General features: G+C 41.2%; 1 protein-coding gene across 1 annotated transcript; it reads right to left on the reverse strand.

Moving 5' to 3' along the window:
• Nucleotides 1-217: 217 nt before the first annotated feature.
• On the reverse strand, nucleotides 218-22,239 carry abca3 (ATP binding cassette subfamily A member 3). The gene is made up of 31 exons (XM_023957545.1): nucleotides 21,928-22,239; nucleotides 20,085-20,186; nucleotides 18,203-18,449; nucleotides 16,927-17,054; nucleotides 15,620-15,785; nucleotides 14,775-15,034; nucleotides 14,576-14,692; nucleotides 13,243-13,363; nucleotides 12,037-12,210; nucleotides 11,777-11,958; nucleotides 10,471-10,617; nucleotides 10,262-10,391; nucleotides 10,033-10,187; nucleotides 9,057-9,212; nucleotides 8,764-8,974; nucleotides 8,395-8,545; nucleotides 8,061-8,159; nucleotides 6,148-6,346; nucleotides 5,766-6,072; nucleotides 5,387-5,660; nucleotides 5,090-5,294; nucleotides 4,796-5,015; nucleotides 4,307-4,465; nucleotides 4,000-4,172; nucleotides 3,786-3,920; nucleotides 3,494-3,688; nucleotides 3,227-3,414; nucleotides 2,968-3,138; nucleotides 2,682-2,878; nucleotides 2,453-2,526; nucleotides 218-2,046 (listed from the first exon to the last, which is right to left on the reverse strand). The coding sequence occupies exons 2-31, from the start codon at nucleotides 20,136-20,138 to the stop codon at nucleotides 1,915-1,917; spliced, it is 5,127 nt and encodes a 1,708-aa protein (XP_023813313.1). The 5' UTR covers nucleotides 20,139-20,186; nucleotides 21,928-22,239; the 3' UTR covers nucleotides 218-1,914.
• Between the last annotated feature and the right edge of the window lie 44 nt (nucleotides 22,240-22,283).

Raw genomic sequence — 22,283 nt, forward strand, 5'->3', positions numbered from 1 at the left:
GCATCATATTTAAATGATAGTAAATTCCTTTAGCTAGGAATCCATATCAAAAGTTGAAAGGAAAATTAAATGTTTGTTTGTGGTCGGCTACAGATTTGCAAAAAGACCCAAACATACAGTACAGACCAAAAGTGTGGACACACCTTCCCATTCACTTGAATGAGAAGGTGTCCAAACTTTTGGTCTGTACTGTAAATGATCAAAATGTCCCAAAAAACAACTTCAAACTTTTTTTTTATTTGTCATTTTTGCTTTGATTTAATTTAAAAAGAACAGCAGTACAGACAGATTTGACAGGGTCAGCTCCATGGTACAGTATGTGATTACAGTCTTTAAAATTCCCTTTTTAAATATAACAAAAACCACATGTCAGTGAGTTGTAATCGACACTCATCAGCAGTGCAAATCTTTACATTTTCTTTTTATGCTTTGCACTTCTTTCAAGTCTTATGTATATGAGCTGTAGGCTGTGCAAATATATAAACCAATATCATAAAAAGTACAAAGTAAGAGCTTCAATCTTGTGAGGACAAACATCATCTCTGCAGTGAGAGGATTATGTTCTCATCTGGTGGCCTGAAGGAAGCACTGTAAAATCATAAAAAGCAGTAATAAAATTTGGCTTTTTTTGCATTATGACAGAATACATTCATCTGTTTTTTTGAACTCTTCAGAGATGGAATGCTATTTACACACAAAACTAAGTGATTGCTCCCAGATTGCAACAAGAATTCTTCTGAAAAGCAGGTTTGAAGAGACGTACCTACAATCAGCAAGTGAAGTAATAATTCTCCAATAATTGTCAGTACATAGAACTTTTTTCACACAAAACACACCATTTTTTACAAGCTCTTTTTATGTATGAGGCATGGATGAATGTAAATAAGGCTATTTTGGAATGAAAACAGGCTGTGTTAAACACTCTAAGGAAGCAACTAAAGCCAAAGATGCTGTGAGATTTGATCATTTTCAGTGTCTTGGATTTGTTAGGGTCTCTAGTAAAAACAAAATAAAGTTTGAAAAATTTCCAGCAAAAAGGAGAAAAACTTCTAAAACAAAAACGAAAAAAATCATTTCATCTGACATCCACGTTGTTAAAAACCTGTTTAGCAGCAGCTTTTTGAAAAACTTCTTGAACTCATGAAAACAGAAACACGAGAAGCACTAACTACTTGGAATGGACTTAATTTTCTCAAAGAATGAACTCTCAGTAAGGACGGTGTTTTTTTGCAGCCCCTCCCTCCCCCATTATCATGCTCTTTATCAGCTTGTTAAAGCATGCATTCATCAACAATCTGTATTTAAAAAATAAAATAAAATAACGGTATTACATTAAGGAAAAGGTTTTAGTACCATGAAAGTGTCATTATTTACATGTGGAAACATTAAAAGGCTTAAGGATAACCAGTCCTTAAAGAAAAGCATTAAAAAAAATGTTAGATAAGGCTCAAAGGTGTTTAACAATTTCACAAATATCATATTGAGTCGCTCCTATTTCTCCGATGCATCACGAAAGCAAAATAAAAATTCTTAAAAAGTGAAGAAATTGATGAAAAGTCATAAATAATCAAAACAAATACATATATCATGCACACACACTAAAAATGACCCTGTTTGTCAGAGTTCAGTGTAGTGGTATAGTGACATCCTAATCTTGAACTTCATTACTTGGTGTAATCAACACCTCACAGGCGATGATCATAACAAAAACTGCATTTACAAAATGACAACATCAAATAAAAATGCACAAGGAAGATGCGGTAAAACATATTCAAGATGTTTGAGTGTGTTCAGGGTAAAAAAAACAAAAAACGGCTCCTCCAGCCTCCGTTCACACCAAAAAGAGTCCTTTTGGTGAGCTTTTACCTACAGGGCTGGTGAAAAGGGAAAAGAGAAGGGGAATCCTCCATCTACCTACTTCCTCCCAGCCTGAGTGCAATGCTGGAACTGGGCAAAGCTGAGAAACACTTGCTCCAGCGAGATCTGGCTCACACAGTAGTCCTCGATTTGGTATTTCTCTTTGGCTGCTTCTAAAGTGCCAAACACCTGAGCAAAGGAAGAAATTACAAACAAATGAGAAAAAGGGAGACTTACCTTTAATTATCATTATGATAAAAGGTAACACTTAAAACTTTTCAGATAACGATTAAAAAGTATTGAAAAAAAATGTTGAATTTGAGGGCTTTTGATTCAAAAGTCGCAGATAAGATATACATATTTTAATTCAAGGATTGATCCATTTCGTTTTTACTTTTATAAACTACATATTGCAAGATTTTTGGATGCTAAATGCTTATTAAAGCTGTTTATTCTGACAAGAACAAAGTCCACGAAGAGAGAAACTGTTTAGTCCACTAGGGGAGCTCTAACAACATAAGTGCAAAGTAGATTTTTCCATTTTGCACGAAAGCAAACAGTAAGAACAGTCAAATCTTTACATTTATTGCCATACCTGTGCCCATGTCAGTGCTTTGTCGGTCAAGTGGTAATGCACCATTCCCTGGTGCTCATCTTTAAGTTGACTTCCTGTTGCACGAGAAAAATCAACAGTGAAAATGGTGCATTTTTTTAAATCAAATGAACTTTTAAAATGGCTTTAGGATAAAAGTCTATATGTGAGATGTTGGTCATTTAAAATCATTCCATCAACTTGGAATTGGATGATTTATTTTAACTCTAACCTGGGAAAGTGCTTTCAATGAAATCTTTAAACACACGCAGGTCGCTTTCTTCCAATTCTGCTTCCACATGTACTTTAGCCAGCAGAGTGTAGCCGCTGCCAAACTTGCTCTTCAGGTGTTGGGGGCTTCCCAGGCACTTGAACTGGCCATTGACCATCACTGCCAGTCTGGTGCACAGAGCTTCACACTCCTCCATACTGGTGAGAGACCACAGTCAAGTTTTCAGGATAAACTCAAGATTTTTTCACAAATATATATATATATATATATTTTTTTTTTATTTAACCTGTGAGAAGTGATGACTATGGCCTTCCCAGACTCCCTAATGTGAGTGATGGCGTCCCACAAAAGCCTCCTAGCTACTGGGTCCATCCCTGTTGAAGGTTCATCCAAGAAAATGACTGGAGGCCCCCCGATCAGAGCCATGCCTGCACTCAGTTTCCTCTTGTTGCCTCCACTGCAAGCACATCATTCTCCAATGATTACTCGCCCAAAAAAGTAAAATCTGAGCTATAGTGTTACTTGTAACACAAAGGTTGCCCCACCTGTAGCTGCGGACAAGTTTATCAGCATGAGGCTCCAGAAGCAGCGACCTTAGGACGTTCTCCACGCAGCCAGAAACGTACTTCTCTGGAATTCCTCTGAGCCTGGCATACATACACAGAGTCTCTCTTCCTGTCATGTGGTCCAGAACAGCATCAAACTGAGGACAGTAACCTATTCGCTGCTGGACCTGCAACATCCAGAGACATTTTTAGTCTTGAACTCCAAAGATTGAGTAAGACTGGAGTACATTTTTTTTTCTACATTACCTTCTTAATGTCCCTCAAGATGCTGTAACCATCAATGTAGGCATCACCAGATGTGACGCTCTCATCTCCCGTCAGCATCTTAAAAGTTGTGGTCTTCCCGGCTCCGTTGAAGCCCAAAAGCCCAAAGCATTCTCCTTTCGCGACGGCGAGAGACAACCTGTCCACAGCCAGAAGGCTCTCCCCGCTGCTATAGACCTAACACAAAAAAAGAAAAACAGGAAATGTAAAAGGAATACTTTCTACTTACATTTTTTGCAAATAAAGGTTCTGCAACCCAGTGGTGCAGCAGTACCTTGCTCAACTCCTGCAGAATGAGGGGGCTTCCAACCATCGACTCCATCATGGGCTGACACTCCAGAACTCTCTTCCTCTCTTCAGCCACATCTCTGTCCTCTGGAACGAGGGCTGCGTCCTCTATTAAAGGCAACTGACACACAAACAAAAAACTTAATTAGAAATGAAATGCTAAAGAGGAATAATCTCCACTTTTTTTTAGCCCAGTTTACCTGTTTGCGTCGTCTACCCAGAGATTTGAGGAGACGGCAGATGGTGCGCACGCACTGAAGCTCGATGACAAAGAGGAGCATGTTGAAGACAACCCCCTGCACCGACAAGGCCACAAGAAAGCGCCCGACGCCAGGCTCTGACATCGAGAAGTAGTTTTCCTGGTATGTGATGTCTAGAGACCAACAAAATTAGTGGTTTACAGCGTAAAATATGAGCAAATCTGAGACACCATCACATAATGAAAGAGATAAGGCGCAAAGCCTTTCTCTGTTCAAATCTATCGTACTTTGGAGTTACTGTACTTACTCATGTACTTGCAGATGATTTGACTCAGAGAACTGGATGTGCAAAATGTGATAAACTGATAGTTCTGATAGAACTGGCAGAAGGACATGCCCAGGCAGTAGTTTGGAAAAATCAGGAACACCTTATCCAGCAAGTGAGACAAATGCTGAAGATTCAACTCTGAGGGGAGGGAAATTAAAAAAGAAGCAGTCAACAAAAAGGATAGAGACGTATCTTGACTATTTTTATAACCTCCTTCAGTTGTTTTTCCATGGCAACCAGGAGCTTATGTACAGATGCAGGCATCACTTCTTCCACAGATAAAAATCACACTTTTTTAAAATTTCACACACGCCCTCACACAAAGATCGGTTGTTCCCACACAAGAGCAGCATTCTGGATTTGGTCAGCCGTGCCGGAGCATCAGTCACGAATTTAAATGTGTTTAAGATCCAGAAAACGGAATACTCCTCACCAGAGTTACAATACTTTTTAAAAACAGTATCTAACCTGGGATCGTCATGATGGTTACGGCCAAAAAGGTGGCAGTGCCAGAGATCATGTTAAAGATGGTCAGGCGCGTGTAGGCTGTGGCAGCAGTGGAGAAGAGGAAGCTGAGCAGGTACATCAGAGGCACCACAGCCCAGCCGTACAGAAGCAGCAACAACAGAACGTCTATGAGGTGGTTGCCGTCCACAAAAGCTTCCACTCCGAATCCCTGGAACACCACCTGAAGCGAGAGAAAAAACCCATTATCCTCTCAGTAATCATCCTGAGGATCCTGAGGAAAGAGCTTCTACCCACCAGCATGAGAAGGCAAGGCAGCAAGAAGTTGACCAGGTCCCACAGCAGGGCGGAAAACCAGAAATTGGACAGGTAGACGCCGCTGACCTGCTGCACATGTTTAGACTTGAGAGATGACTCGGTGACAAGCAGCAGGGCAAACGTGCTGGACAGGGACGCCATGCCGTACATTAGGTTGATGGCTATGGCAAAGCCCGTCTTTCCCCTGCAATGGGAAGGAAGCGGGAAGACGATGAAGAGGAGAGGAAAAGGTCCAAAAAGAAAAAAAAAGCGCTGGAAAAAGCCGTCTCTACTCACTCTGTGAGTTGGCTCCGTGCGGTCTCGGACAGATTGCGAGGCATGGGGTAGTTGCTGGTTTGTATGGAAGCGTTCGGCCCGGCTAGAAGTTTGAACAAGGCGTTGTCCACCATCATGAGGGCTGTGGCGGGGGTGTGGTAGCCCTGATTGTTGAAGTACGCCGTTGCTTCAGCAAACTGCCGGCCAATGCCCCGGAAAGCAGCACCCACCACGCAGCGCTCATTGAAGCTGCCGCCCTCCTCCTCTGCGTGGGTCAGGACGTAATCAGTGAAGTCTGGAGGGGAAAGAATTCAAATTTGTTTTGAAACCATTGCACTTTTTCTGGGATCTTACAAAGTATTTTTGTTTATTAAATGTTTGTTTTTCTTATTTTGCTCACCTGTGATGTTGACCAGTTCACCTATCTGGGTAGATAGCTGGGAAATGTAGGTATTTGCCAAAGCATGGGCGAGGGGACCTGCCCCACCCTGCAGGGCAACAGGAACCCTGGTGGGGCCGTATCGACTGAGCTTCAAATTCAATGAAGGAGCATTCTGGTGATTGGGAAAGGTGCGTGCCACCACTAAGGCCATGACGGTGAAGATCAGAGGGACCAGGAACTGGGCTACCATCACCTTCCAGTTTCTCCAGCTGTACAGCGCCCTCTTCAGGAACATGGCATAGAACTGCTGCAGGTGCAGTCGGACCTAAAGAAAAGGGAAAATGTGAGCACAGGAAGAGGAAACCCAAACATGCCGCAGGTTTGCTGGACAAAAACCTACTCCGGTGTTCAGCTTGATGCTGGAGCAGTCTTCTGAGATGAGCGTGCCGCTGTCTGTGAAGTCAGTGACGTCTGTGAGGCCGCTGATGCTGCTCGTGTCCTCCATGTTCCAGTCATGGGAGCGTCTCTCATGTTGGTACTGTAGAGCCGGCAGCTGGATGGCCTGGATGTCCAAACTAGAGTCCACCAGCTTTCCTACTCTGAAAACGCAAAATCAAACCACAGATGAGGGACAAAAAAGATAAAGTATAAGCTTCATCCAAAATCCATAAAACCTGAGCACAAAGTCTAAAAATGTAAGCTCATTTAATGGGTGTTACTTGCAGGTTCTTTTGAAAAACAAATTTCTTTCAACAGACTGCAGCGGTGAAAATAACCAGGACTGTCTGCAAAAAAAACTATTTCTGGACTCTATTATTCACCAATAAGTGAGTGAAAGGCAGCAGCACAGCAGGACAAATCGAGCCATTTTACACTCTTTCCACTAAAAGAGTGCCTTTTGTAAGCTTTCAGTCGAGCTGCCTGCGTCTCCTCCATTAGAGAATCCTTTTTGCACTTTTGAGGAGTGGAACGGTGAAAAACAGAAAATGTTTGCAAAGAAAGACAAAAATAGCATAAATACACTGCTAAAGATTTCAGATAATCAAACACAGGTATTTAAAGGTAACTAATTTACTTTAACCAAAAAAAAAAATGAGGAGGTAAAATTCCATTTAGTGTCAGTTTGTCTCAGAATCCCGTTTGATGCATTATGATAAAGAAAAACAACAGACTGTCGCTCTCAGCAGGATGTGCACATAGCGAGGCCTTTGTACCACCAATTATAGTGTTAAGCACAAGTGCAAGTTAAAGGGGGCACGCCGCCTTCTGCCGGGGAAAACTGTCATCGTTGCTACGGATACAAAAGAAAAAAAAGAAAAGAAAAAAACAAAGCCGGCGAGGACGTAGAAAGTATTTTAACCACGGGTAGCAAGCAGCTGTAGCTGTCATGTTTCAGCAAAGAGTAAAGAAAAGAAAATGTGCCGAAAGTCCAATTAAAATATACAAAGGGACTTTAGTTTTATGGAGATGAAGGCCTAAGACTAGAGATGTAAAGCATGCAGATCATATCGAGAACTGAGTATCCTCTTCCTGATCCCTTCCAAGCAACAAATCAAACTCTACTTGACTTTGATTGATGCTCATTATATTTAATAAATCTAATGGGACGTGTGTGCTATATGCATCACTGCAAAACGTAAGTAATCGATTAAGAAAATGGCATCATCTTCTGACATCTTCCTTCATTTTTTATTTCTTTTCTAATCAATGCTTTACTTTATATCTAAAATGGGTTTGTTATTGCTATGTTAATAATATATAAAATATATATAAATATACAATAATATATATAAATAATACATCAAATCATGTGAGAGGGAAAAATACACATCCCTTATTAAAAACCTATCTCTAATGTTAATTGCTTTTTCTTGGAATCTGTAAAGATATGTTCACACCAGCCTCGGCTTTCAAAGAAAAGTCTACGTAAACGCATATAAATGCGCTTTTTGGGCTTTTGCGTTCTAAACTCTCGTGTTCACCCATCGCTATGCATGTTTTTAAGTCTGTTTTGGGCTCTGCGTACAAAACACATGGCCACCGAACGAGCAATGACAGTTACAAAAGTCCCAATCAGGAACTCAGCTTTGGTCATGATGTCTGGATCACATCCTTTTTACTTCATAGAAGTGCCAACCGTTTGTAAATTGATCATGGAGGAAAAAGAGAAATAATTGCAGCTCGTTCCCAGATGGAATGAAGAATCCACGTTGAACGTGTGACACATACCCGGTGTGAACATAGCATTATGCAAAAACAATCCAAAATGTGAAGGCATAGAAAACCAGAGACATAAAGCCAGGTGGCTCCTACCTCAGAAACACTTCCTCCATAGTTGTCACTGAGGCTCCATAGCTGGCAATCCCCAGCTCGTCTCTGTTCATCTCCAGCTCAGCAAACAGTAGTTCAAACCTAAGAAGAAACATTTCATACAATTAAACCTTAAATTGAATAAAATCATGATAAAACGAGAAGAACTAATAGCTCTGGAGCAATATGTAAGTATAAATTTCCATCGGAACATGAATCAATACAACATCCAAACAATTGATTTGAAGGAGTGGCTGGGCTTTCTTGCCTTTAACAACCAAATCTTTACAAACCCCATAATGAAAGAATTTTACGCTGACTGCTTGGACCTGCTCACCTGCTGGTGCTTTCTTTAGGCAGGATGTAGGAGAGCTCTGCTCCGGCGCTGCTCTCAAGCGTAGCATTTGGAACATACATGTGAACCAGGCGGGTGATCTCCGACACGTTACAAAAAGCGTCTTTCACTATCACCATGTGATAGCCAGCACCTGGTGAACAGAGGAAATGCATTTCTGCATCACTGGAACAGGAAACATTGTTTCATTTGAGAAAACTCCGCCAAAAAAAGGTATTTTTGTGTGTCTGGTAGTATGTTACAAAATAGAATGTGGCATTTTTTAGCTCTAAAGTTGTAGTTGTATCTGTGCATAACATCAAAATAAATTTGCAGTGAGGCCCTGGAGCTGCTACAGGGAACTCCACCTACCATATTTGTTCTTCAGGAAGAGTGGCGAGCCGCAGCACTGCAGCTCCCCTCCTGCCATGATGGCAATCCGATCTCCCAGCAGATCGGCCTCATCCATGAAATGGGTGGTGAGTAAAATGGTGCGGCCCCGTTTCTCCCCCTGCAGGAGGTCCCACGTGGCCCGTCGTGCAGACGGATCCATACCCGAAGTAGGCTCATCCAACATGACAACCTGGAGGTGTGGAGAGATTAAATGTCATTGAGGAGGAAGAAAAAACTTGACAAAGAAGGAAAGTCAATCAAAAGTTCCTCACTTTAGAGTCTCCAATGAGAGCAATGCCTATAGAAAGCTTTCTCTTCATGCCACCAGAAAGGGTTTTGGAGCGAGCTCGTCTCTTGTCCTCTAGGTTCAGGATACGAATGATCCGATCCACTTCGTCTGGAATTTTGTCCTTGGAGTAGCCTTTAAGCTGGGCAGAAAGCACAAAAACACATTAACATCGACGAAACATAAAACCAAACATTCAAATTAAAGTGAAATGAAAGTGCATAAATTCTAAAATCCTTGGAAAATGTCTGTGTAGACATTTTTTTTGTTTGATTCCTCTTTTTTTTTTTGTATTTCCACCCGTGTTTGTTCAAATATTAAAAAAAAAAAAAAACTGTAAATTTACATTAATTCTGGATCTGAATATAACAAAGTCCCACTCTGACCATCTTTTGAATCATTGTTAAAGCGTTCCCAGCTGTCTTTTCATTATGATTATGTCGTTTTTGGCCAGAAAAGTCATTTTTAGGACATTGATTTTGCTGAGATGTAATAGTTAACCAGAAATGTACCCCTGAGTTGTGGGTAGAACTTTTGCAGTGGATCAACACCCCCCCCCCTTCCCGTTACCCATGTGTTTACGCACTCTCCCATTATATTACAGCCCCTCACACCCCCAACCTAACATTACCGCGGCATCAAATATGGCAAGAAATATTGGAGCTAACCAGCCACACAGTTTTGATCCAGATGCTAGCTCGGACGAGGAAAACAAAGACGTACATGGATCTAGTCGTCTAAAAGTGGATTTACTGGAATGGAGCGGAGCAGGGAGCTTGTTTCCCGCCTTCTGTATTTTATACGTCACTTTTCAAAAGCCATATTTTTGTCTGCTCCTAAATCCCAGCTATTGAAGTAAAGGCATACTCAGAAATGCAATTTTCAGTTTAATTATCCTTATATATGTCATTTATCAACATGTTAAAAAAAACATGATTTTCATCAAAGGACATAACCTCTACCTGTGCATAAAAGAGCAGGTGTTCTCGCACTGTGAGGTTATCAAATAAAACGTCGTGCTGTGGACAAAGGCCCAGACTGCGTCGGATCAGAGCCATGTCCTGACAGATGTCGTAGCCGTTGATGTAGGCCCTGCCGCTGGAGGGGGGGTAAAGACCTAAAACAGGAAGTCAAGCGGGTCAGAGCTCATTCAGGAGCGCCATGTGTCCACTATGTGTTGAAACTGCTAACCTGTGAGCATGGACAGTGTTGTGGTCTTTCCAGCACCATTGTGTCCCAACAGCACCGTAATCTGCCCCTCAAACATGTTCAAAGTCAGGTCTCTGACAGCCCTCCGGGTTTTGTTGCCCAACTTGAACTCCTGTCGAAAAGAAAAGCAGCTGAATGGTGAGCTTTGTGGCACCACTGATGGGTCGGGGGTAAAAGTTTGAGCCGTCTACCTTCGAGAGGTGTTTAATCTTCACCCCAGAGACCAGTCCTGCTGGCTCCTCCTCTATAAACTCCCCTTTCAGAGCCTTCTCTGCATCCTCCTCCTCCTCCTTTTCATTCACCAAAGCCATGCGAGGGCTGCTGCACCAGTATGAAGGCTACGATTGAAGAAACACCATTAAACACAGCTTCACAAACAAAGAAAAATCTTCCATAACATTCAGTTTGAGTTTAAATGAGAAACAATAAAGGTTTTAAAGCTGCTGAACTACATGCAAAAGTTTTGTGCTAAAGCCACAGCATCCACTGACACAATGGATACAGAGAGAAGTATGTCAACATTTACATCCACACCCTGCTGGCAAAGACCCCATTCCTGCATGCTGGGAAATAACAGAGTTTATTTTTGCGTGTGTGAATAAAGGAATGTCATTTCGTGATGCTCTGTATTTGCTGCGCAGATAAACCGTATTTGTGTTGGCTGGACGGACTCTGACTGTTCCTGTTATTTCAACTGGCTGAACCTGAAGACTTCCTCTGACTGATAGGCCGGCCGAGTTCTCCGATCCCTCCATTGTGGCTGTATTACAGAAGCTTTTTATCGAGCACAGCTGCATCGTCGATATCTTTGAGGAGACATTATCGGGTTCATCCTCTATTTGCAGCTGAATGGGTTTCTTTGGTTCCTGTGCAGGAATTTGTTTGAATTTGTTTGAGAAACACTGTTAAAACATAACATAAAAACGAACTCATTTGTAAAAAAAAATGACTTCCAGGTGGCTTCCTCTTTTGGTTCACTTTCAGTTTTCAAATGCAATTAGACATTTATTACAGTGTTTCCCCGTTTATCGCTCGAGTTACGTTCTAAAAATAATCTGGTAAAATCCACACAAAGTTGTCATCTTTGTTTTTCACAATTATTACAGATGTTTTAAGGCTATAAAACCCCTCACTACACGCTTTATACTCTTCTCAGACGGACATGAACATTTCCACACTTTTCTCTCTCGTTTAAACTCTCAAAGTTCGAACCTAAATAGGTCCAGTATTATAGAATGAAAACAAATAGCGATTAAAGATTTCTAAACGCATTCTGTACAGAAGACACAGCATGGAGGAGATTGAATGACAGTGGTCTACAGCCAATCAGGACGCAGAACACAATGCGCTGTTTAAAAAGGGGGGAAAAAAGCATGCAAAATTGCACAAAAAATATACAAAACGGCTAAAGGTTAACCGTATCATTACAAGGTGCATCTATTCTACAAATCAAAGGATGGTTAAATGCAAAAGCGAAGGATTCATTTCAAAACCTACCAGTAAGAAGAAATAGGAAGGCAGAGGCACTCCGTACTCCCCAGGAAAAACGGCCTCCACGTACCAGGCCACCAGCCCATAAAGAACAGAGTCGAACAGGAGCAGGCACAGAACCTGAGCCAGGGAGAAGTCATCGTCCACCGTTACAGAATCAAACAAGTTCGACCACTGGATCCCCGTCCCTGGAGAGGAAAAAACAAGCAAGGAAGAAAATGAACATCAACATTTTTCTAAAAGTGTAAGACTAATCGAAGTCTCACCTTTGCCTTCGAACATTCCGATGAGCTGCGCTCCCATGGCCATGGCCACGTTCGAGATAAGGCAAGCAGACACCTTCTGCCCATGGCTGAGGAGATCGTAGCGTGGCCACAGGAACAAATAAGGCAGGTAGCTGAGGAAGTAGATGAAGCCACCTGCAGCCGCCGCCACATTTGCTACAACAGTGACAGAGAAAGAAAGTGTCAACGACATTCTAACGAGACAAAAAACATTTGCAGATTGAGTAAATGATGATAAAACACTTGAAACGTGTCCATTATTACCGCCACGCTATTTCTTTCAAAGACATTAGAAACAAAGGGAAAATAAAGCCGAGCAATGGGACTAAAGAGGATGGAAGGGGTTATTTCTGTTACGGTTTCTACGAAGCAGAAGAACACTCCAAAGCCCTCTCGCCAGAGTCAACGTGACATTTTCAGCCTGCATTGATCAGATGCAATTATCTGTTCCTTAAAAGCATGTTACTGAGCGGGTGAAAAGTATCCAGACAGCTGCCAACAGAAAACAGAGAAAAAAATAGACCGTCTTTGTTCAGACATGGTCAAGGAGGTCACTCAGCTTCCCAAACTATCATTTTAAAATGAGAAATATATAGCAAACAGTTGGATCACAACTGAGATTTGTCTATTTCTTACCACTATTTTTATTTTATTTTTTGGATTTATTGCAAAAATAATTACTTTCTACTGAACGTTTTTGAGAAGTAATGTGATGCATTTACTTGCAGCCAGCTGCTAAAAAGTGGCCTGAGGAGTTATTTGCAATGAGAGGCGCTTTGCTGGGAAAAGCTGAAAAGGGCATAGATGCCGGTTTGAAAGAGGGGCTTTGAATGAGTGAAAGAGCAAACAGGGAGGGAGAAGAGGAACGTGAGAAAGCGCTGATTTAAAAGCTTTCTCTCTCGCTGGGGTTGAGAGGGTTGAACCGTGTGCTTGGGTTTCACATCAACACCTTTCAGCGGGCGCAAAAGTTATCCCTCGTCATCGAACATAAGCTTATCAGGTCCAAAACCCGTCACACAGTTGACATAGTTGTGACACTTCTTGCAGCTTCTTTTCTGCGGTTACTCAAGAAGGCGGAGCAAATAATGCTGTAGGATTACAGGGACTCCAGCTTTTCTAGATTTTTGTGAAGTGGAGACTGATGAAGGCAAAAGATCCCAGCATATGAATACAGAACGAGACACTCACCTCGAGAGAAGAAGGCACTGATCATGAAGCTGAAGCTGATGGTGGCCACAGTGAAAAGCAGCAAGAAGAAAAAGACCAGCGTGGGATCACTATAGGTCAACACGGCCCCATTAGGACTCACCTAAAATGACAAATACAGTAAATAAGTGATTGGAAATCCCAAAAAGTCCTGCAGAAAATAATTCATTGATTCAACTGATATTATTAATAAACTAGAGATGGATCAAATTCATGCAAAGTTACAGAAACAATAATTCTCAAATAACTATTGGTGAATGTTTTAGATTCTTGCAAAGATTTAAACCCTTTTTTTTTACATTTAGGATATTTTAACAGGTTTTGAATTTTTGCAACTTTTCTTTGCTCTAGACCTTTCCAAGCAGTTGAGAATCTTTTGTCTCATTGAGTGCTAGGATCTGGAAATAAAGAAAATATTGTTAAAATGAGTCCAAATCCTTTTTGCTCCATACTCTTGAAAATGGAAAAACTTGAAACCTCAAATCACACTGGAATTTTTGGTTCAATATGAAGAATGCTATTTAAAGTTCAATAAATGTTATCAAGTTAGACTGGCATTCATGGAAAATAATACAATTAGAGTTATGTTCTAAGAATAAGTGTTCGTTTTAGATTTTATGAGGATTTAATAAGGCTTATACTAAGATCATATTCTCATTTTGTTCAAAAATTAGCTTTTTCTATTATTACACTCGTTTTTTATTTATGTAATAAAATGATCAACAATTAGGTACATGAAAAATAAAAAAAAATACAAACCTTTCACTTGATACCTGCAAAAAATACTTGTTTGGATTTATGACATTAAGTGATTCTATCTAACGTTTAGTTTTTGTTAGCCAATTTCTCCTTTTTCCGGCTGGGTAGCTCGGTTGGTAAGGTAGAAAGCTGCCACGCAGGGATCCAGGGTTCGATTCCCGGAGGGGAATGAACAATGGTACTGGGGGCAATTACCATATCAACGGCGAGAAATTAACATCACCCAGTGAGGGTCCTTGGGCAAGACCCTTAATGCTACTTCCTCCCAAGCACCGCAAGTGTGCAGCTCACCCAGGTGATGGGTCAAATACGTAGAAGAATTTCTCCATTGTGAATAAATAAAGTATCAATTTTTTTATGCTTCTGTGGCACTCCTTGTTTCTAGATTTTGATATCTTATTCTAAGATTTCTTTTTAACTAAAATGTATTTGCTGCAAGGACACAATTTTCCTACTTTTTCTCCTATTTTTTGGGCCAAATCTTTTTGCAGGGATATAGTAAAGAATTTTAAAAAACTTTTTCCCCCTAATCAAAGAGCTGCTATCACTAACTCACCTGGATGCAGAGCAGCACTGTGACAAAAAAGACCGAAATAGAGAGGAACAGGAAGAACATGAGGAACCAGGCACTCCAATGGAGCCAGTTACTGAGACCCATCATCCTCATGTACTCCTGAAACACACAACACAAGGCAGGGGGCATCAGTATTCACCCCGACAGCTGAACCCCCAAACACAAACACCTGCAAGCACACCTTCAGCTTCCTCTCTTTCTCCTGAACCACAGCTCGCACGATGTTTAGAGCCGTGTAGGTGAAGCTGAGCACCAGCAGAAGGGGAAGCTGGTTCTGGATGGCCAGGATGAAGACGTCATATATAAAAGCTGGATAAGGAAACCGCGACAGAACCACTCTGGTCTGTCTGAGCAGAGCTGCGGCAGCTGTTCGGTTGTAAGAGTGCATGATGGCTCTGTCCACCGCGTGCTGCACTGCCAGAAAGCCCTCTCGGAAATAACCTGCAAGGAGGGGAGACATGTCAGTAGAATTGAGCACGCCGTGTTCTCAAACCAGGACCTCATGACTCAAAGCACAAATTCACTTAATACATTACCAATTCAGCGTGTCAAAAGACTAAATCGTCTGTGTGCAAGTCAGAAGGAACATAATTAGGAGCCTTCTGGCTCCATCATGGTGACTTTAGCTTTTCAAGCGTGCCTTTTCTTCATATTATTACATGCAAATGCATACAAAACATGATTCAAAGTCTGGTCCTGCTGAGGAAGCAGCAGCCTAATTCTGTTTTTCATGCCATGTGTCAATCAATCTGCCACAGGGGGTCCAAAACGAATTTCACAGCAAACCCTTTAGACATATTAAAGTCATAGCACACACAGTGTCATGCCAAAATCTACACCGCCCTCATCACGCCAAAGACATGCAGGAGTGGGGTTGGCATGGAAACACAGCCTCAAGAGAGGCTCTTGCTCCCTCTGAGGTTGAGTTTTTTTTTTAAACATTAAATAACATTTAAGGAGATTGTTATTTCCAAAAACGCGAAAAAAAAGCTTTACATTATTCTTTTAAACAAATGAAGAATTCACCTGGAGTGCCCCCCTCCTTGTCATACTGCTCTCGAGGGCCTGGCATTTGAAAAAGAGGGAAGAGACTGAGCGTGTGCCAGTCCAGGTCACTGTTGGGGTTCAGCTCCGACTTCTCCTTGGGTGGGGCGTTTCGTGGCGTGAAGGTGAAGCGCAGGTGGTAACTCACCTGAGATTCAGAGAGCGGAATCAGCACAGAATGAGTTGAGAGTTTCATCTATACTCATATGGAGCTTTTGCATTGAGATGATTAGGATAGGGGTCCATAAAAATACAGTTCTAGACACAACATCATGAAATGTTTTGGTTTCTTTTTTCCCCCACAGTTGACCACTCGTGTTTTTTTTCCACCGATTTGTTTTAAGGCAATCATATTTTTTAAGGATGGTAACCTTTACTTTGATTATCTGCACCTTAATCAGCAGCTAGAACTATATTAAGGATTCCATTCAACTCTTGATTAGTCCGGTGCTTCAGTTTGATAGTTCTTTTCTTTTTTTTAAAAAAAACACTTCAAATTTCTGCTAAAAAAAGAGCAGGATTAACAAGCCTGTATTTTAACATTTTCCATCACTGGAAATTGTTTTTTTTTTCTTATGTTGGGTTGTCAGGCCGCTTCCTACAGAAACTTCAGAACTTTTTTATTTTGTACTAAACTGTAATTCATCATCTTCTCTGACAGCTCCAATAATCAAATCTCCAATCCTCATTTTCTGATTGTTCTTGCTGCACCTAAAAAAAAAAAAAAAGAAATCTTCCTGTTTTGCCACCAAAACCCAGACTCCATCTGGATGAAATGCATCTGCTGGACTATTTAAACATGTAGTTGTAGAGTTAAAGAAGCTAATTCTTCTCTAAGAGTTCTGGCACATTGCATATCTGTCCAGGGAGAGGATCCCTCCTTCCTGTGGACATCCCTGAGGTTTCTTCTTTTTTTTTTTCTTAGAATCAGTTTCTTTTTAGGAGCTTTTCTTAAAAAAGAAGGAGGGTCTAAGGGCAGGGATGCCCGCTTTAGTTTAGTTTAGCAATCAGCTATTGTATTTTATAACTGATTTTATGTTTTCGTACAGTTACTGGTGTGTAGCCCATTGAGACAGCTATGTTGCAATGTTGGGCTATATAAATAAAATTGAACTGAATTTAAAACCAACCTACAGTTAAAGCTTTTCACAACAATATGTAAACTAACTGGATTTGAGGATGATAAAAAAAACAAAAACTGCCATAAACCAGTACTACTGGTTCATCTTGGTGTCTCCACAACAGCACCACAAAGCTACTTCCTGCATTCCTGCTTTTACCGCCTTTACCTGTAAGGGTAAAGGGTCGTCGTCATGAGTGAAGGGGTGGTCAAACACCACAGCGGCCAGCAGCTGTCCCGATGAAGGGTCATTTTTCACGTACTCCTCAAACTGCTCCTCCGTCTCAAAGCCGTGCACTGCGACAAAAACACAGACGGTTTCAACGGCTGATCTCATAGACAGCTCCCCCTATGGCTGACCTCGCCCCTCATTATCCTGCTGGCAGAGAGCAAACGGTTGGTGATGCTACAAGCATGCTGATCTGGGTGAAGTGAAACAAAACAGTGGAGTGTGTTTGATGGCTTACATAAAAAGGTATTACATTCCTACAATAGCCCCCAGTTTTTTTTCTTTTCACCCTTTATTATATTTTCCTTTGTCTGGTTTGCACAGCGGGATATTTTACCACTATATCGAGCAAACATGGAGGTATTATGATTCTGGCAATTACACCGCAGTTCTGGGGTTAGATTTGGGGCAGCTTCATAAAATAAACACTTGAATAAAAGAGGGAAAAGTACACAGCTGCTCAGCCTACAGGCTCCAAGGGAAATGTACCTCTAGCTGGTATGCAATGCCGTTGTAAGAAATTTACATTGCAAATGGCTGAGGAGGGAGAGGCTCCCCAAACCTGGTTCTAGAGATCAACCACCCTTGCCTGTTTTCCGGCTCTGCCTGCACTTCCTGCTGCTGATTACCTGGACCAGTTGAAAACAGGCTTTGATCCAGAGGATCAGGCAGAGTCTGATTCAATCCCTTGTTTCTTACACAGCCTAAGCAAGTGAAAATACAAAAAAATCTGTTGATGAATGGGACAAAACTGAGCACTAACTGTGGACTTGCGTGACAGAGTTCCTTCCTCCAGGCACAGCATCTCAGTTTAAAACAACCAGACTTTTAAGATCTTGTGTGCACCTGACAAAACTATACCTCACCATCCTTTGACTCTTCTGCTGAACACAGTCTAAATTATTTATCAACAGCTGAGCTGGGATCTCAGATGACACTGCACAAGACTACTCACAGATCCATTGATCTGGCTCTCTGCTCATCGTTCCACTGCAATGTGTTGCTTTTTAACCTTAAAGGAAATTAAATGTGTCTGTATTTTTAGGAGTAATCGTAGCTGAGAGTGTATTTAAAATCTGCAAAAAAAAGAAAAAACCTGAGACAACAACATGTATTATGATTATGTGCTTCCTTTTTCCTACTAACTGACAGGGAAATGGGGTGACGCCTTCTGTGTCTAAATTGCAAAATGTATAAAATGATGGACATCGCTCACCTGAGGAGAGATACAGGCTTCCACGAACATCCTCTGCCACCCGCCGCACCACGCTGGAGTTGCTGGGCACGAAGGCGAGCTGAAAGCTCCGCAGGAAAGGTTTAGGCAGCTCATCAACGTAGTAGCTCTCGTAGATGGTGGCGTTGGGATAGTCCTTAAAAGCCACCTTCTGACGCAGAACTATGAGGATGCCAGAGAAGAGCAGGGGAAGGAGTATCTCCACCAGAGTTACTAAGATCTGACGTTTCTGGAGAACAGCAAAGAAAATATTGGAGGTCATAAACATTCAAAATAAGCCTTACAGGAATGCTTTAACATCTCAACCCCCCCCCCAAAAAAAAAATTTTTTTAAGGCTGAACTTATTTTATGTGATCCAAAATACAAAAGGAAATACTTCAGGGCATAAAATATGACACCATACATGCAGTTCTGATTTGGACAGCTTTAGTAATCTATATAAAATATACCAAAAGAGGTCAAATAAAAGTTTTTATTTTAAATCAATCTGTCAAGGTACAAGAATATTAAAAATGTGAATAAGAATGACAATAATTCCTTTATTTGGCCACACAAAAATAATAGTTTTGACTCTCCATCTTTTCCAGAACCAAAACTTGAGTGGAAAAGTCCAACAGACGATCCCTTAATGGTCCCCCCCCCCCATCTTCAATGGAAAAACACTGAGGTTTTCCTAAGCAGGTCAAAATACATCTCACCTCACAAAAAAACGATATATTTTAGGGTCAGTGGTTTTCTTCTATAAAGACTAATATCGCCCAAAGTATCTAGCAGACGTTAGCAACGTCACCTAAATGACACGCCCTTAGATGTGATCTACATTAATCAGCGTGAATTCTGACAAAGACATAGTGGCTTTGCATATCGGCTTGGCACCGTTAAACAAAACTTTGTGAGCTGCTTGTCTCTGCATCAGAATCGGTTGATTTCCGTTGATTGTGTTGCACATCAGCACAAGGCGGCTTTTCTCCGCTGGAATTCTGTCGAGCGCGTTGAAGAGTTACGGTAGTCGACAGAATGTCAACACTGGAGCTAACGCTCTGGTGTTAAAAGGTTAAGTGGACTCTGGCACAGTTAAGATGTGGCGTGATTGATAAATGCAATCTAAAATCCCATCCTTGCTCTAATACGGACTGTTGCATTTGTTTTATTCAATAAAAACTTTTTATTTTATTTTAAAAAGGCCTTAGTGTTGGTTTACAGTGTCTGCATTTTTAGATAACAGCTGTCAGGAAAAAAGGTCAAACATGTTAACAGGAAAAAAAACTTTGATCCTTTGCTGACAGTAGTTGAAATATAAGTTTTAACGGCCATTTCCTTTTCCAGGAAGAGAGTTAAAGGGGCAACAAGCTCCTAGCAGGCATGCTTTGCAGCCGACAGCCTCTTTTATTGCACAATATTTGCCACATTGTGAAGTCAGTGACTGATATTAATGTTCAGCTCCATGCAAGCAGCACCTTGGCGTGACAGACAAACAAAAATGTGCAGATAGCTACAACACTGCAGCCAAAAATGTGTCTATCTTCTGTAAACGGATGACTTTAATGATAACGTGTCCTGGAAGATTGGAAACAATATCAAACTCTGTCTCCCAATTTATGTCCCATTTTGCAGGACTTTAAAGGAAACTTGAAATGTTACACAAGACCTGAGAAACATGTGACTTCCGTGGTGATGATCACTCAAAAGCCGGGTGACATAAAAATTGATTTTTTTTTTCCCCCTTTGGAAGACAACACCTAACATTTCTAAATCAAAATATTTGTCGGTTTGCTGTATTTATGATCCACTACTGCCTCGAACATTAAACAGCTGCGAGCACTTTAAACGCCTAATATAGACAAACAGCTTTGTCCAGCTCACCTGCTGTAGATAATTCTTCCACACCAGAAGTCCAAACTGTCTTACAACAGCCATTCTTTACTGTAGTGCAGCAGAGACAATCCAGGCAGATTTCTACAGAGGCTGAAGACAGAAAAGGGCAGAAACTTGTGTTCAGTGCAGTTTCCATTTATCAGTAACTGAAAAACAACAAATCAAAGGAGAAGTGAAATTAAAAAAGAAAAAAAGAAAAAAACTCCTCGATTTAACTTCAGAGTCTTTATTTGTGTTCCAGGCCACTAAACAAAAAAGCATGAAAGGATCCCCATAGGTCAAAAAAAATGCTTTAAATAAGAACCTTTATTTGTTTATAAATGTATTTAGGCAAAAGGGGAAAAAAGCATCTAACAGTTACCGGTACTTTAACAGTTCAAGCAAGGCTGTCAGTAAGTCTGGGTCAGTTTTAGTGCAATACAGTATCATTAAAAGGCCTCTTAGACAGGCCTTCAATTACCAAGTCGGATCATCTTTAATCTATTTTGAAAATATTCTCAGAGGTCTTTTAATTATGCTTATGCTATTTTTAGACAACATTTTTAAAACTGTCATTTTCTAGGACATAGAAAAATGTTCTCTGTGAGTTGTGAGTGCTGTCGCAGAAAAGGCACGCCCCCCCCCTTCCCGTCACCCATCTGTTTACATTCATTCCCGCTGGCTTACAGCCCCTCACACCCCCAACCTAACATTACATTAGTGCAAAAACAAAAAAGGCGAGCAATTTTAGGAGCTAGATGCTAGACGAACATGAACCTATATATTTCTCTGTGTGAAGGGAGCTTATGGCTTGCCGTAGTAGCTTCTACGTCATACCTACAAACTTTTTCCAACTGACTTTTTATCCTGCTCCTGATTCACAGTAATTTGAATAAAGAAATACTCAGAAATGCAATTTTAAGCTTAATTTTCTTTGAATGTGTCCTTTATCATTAAAAAAAATCGACAGTGACGTTAAACACCAAAAACACTATTTTAGTCGGAGTGGGTCTTTACATAAAATCTCACTGACAAAGCCGAGGTTGTCTTAACATTCACAGTGCTCCCATTCATCAGGACATTTTTCCATTACTTTTTGGGTATTGACTATGTAACTAACTTTCCGGGAGTTAGCTCGTGCTGGTTTGCGGCGCCTTCCGTCCGTGAAACCAGGGTTCGACTCCGGGCTGCTCCCTGTTCCCTTCTCTACCTCTGTGCCGGTTCCAAGCCCGGTTTGAGAAGGTTGCGTCAGGAAGGGCATCCGGCGTAAAACATTGCCAAATTTACCATGCGACTTGTTCGCTGTGGCGACCCCTGATGGGAGAAGCCGAAAGTGGAAGAAGAAGAACTAACTTTCCGGGAGCGCTACAGTCCCATCATTTTTTTTTTTTTTTTTTTGCGGTCATGGCCTTTTACCTCACAAACTAGTAACCTGGTTTTTCCTTTTGTTTGATTGGTCCAAAGCTTTGTTATGTCTCTCCTGATTGGACAATCGTCCTGCTCGTCAATCGCTAAGGCGTTCGATAATGAAGCTAGGATACAAAACGGGAAATATAGCCCATACAGTGCATTACATTTTTACTATCGTTTGTTTCTTTTATGAAAGTATTGTTATTATATGGAAATATACTCAAAGATATACGAGTACACTAGAGTTGAACTCGGCTATCTTTGAAAGAGAAGCAGGAAAAACATGGACGTGTCGCTGTACGTACGTCCATGAACATCGGGCCACAGAGCGACAAAACGATAACATATTCTCTTATAAGAGTAATTTGACCATTTCTAATAAACTTTATCGGTTTTGCGTAATAAAAAATCTCAACTTTTGTACATTGAAATATTTAGTTACCTCATGGACAAGCATTCGGAACTGGACCGGATGGGATCCTTTTGCTCCCGTCGAGGTGAAACACTTCCTCCCTTATTATTGTTGTCTTAAACCTCAAACATCACTGCGGGTTTTATTTCTTTTTTTCTTTTTTTTTTACTTCATAAACGCGATCGATACCAGGTCACCACAAGCGAGGCTAACACAGCTGCACAGCTCGGTCCCTTTCAGTTTGCTCCCTACTAGCAAGGCGATGACATTGCAGCAGCAACAGCGGCAGCTGGATGAGCCTGTAGGTTTACAGACCGCAGCAGCAAACGTCAACAAAGAGTCACGTGACTTACGCGGAGCACCTCCCCACGTGATCCCAGCAGCCA

The sequence above is a fragment of the Oryzias latipes genome, chromosome 8, assembly GCF_002234675.1.
Source record: "Oryzias latipes chromosome 8, ASM223467v1".
In the NCBI taxonomy this organism is placed as follows: domain Eukaryota; kingdom Metazoa; phylum Chordata; class Actinopteri; order Beloniformes; family Adrianichthyidae; genus Oryzias; species Oryzias latipes.

Coding starts and splice junctions, on each gene's coding strand:
- abca3 (XM_023957545.1), bottom strand. CDS start 20,138: ATGGCTGTTGTAAGACAGTTTGGACTTCTGGTGTGGAAGAATTATCTA. Junction 15,786..16,926: donor ACGACCCTTTACCCTTACAG/GTAAAGGCGGTA, acceptor TCTGAATCTCAG/GTGAGTTACCACCTGCGCTT. Junction 5,295..5,386: donor GCACGGAGCCAACTCACAGA/GTGAGTAGAGAC, acceptor TTCCCATTGCAG/GGGAAAGACGGGCTTTGCCA.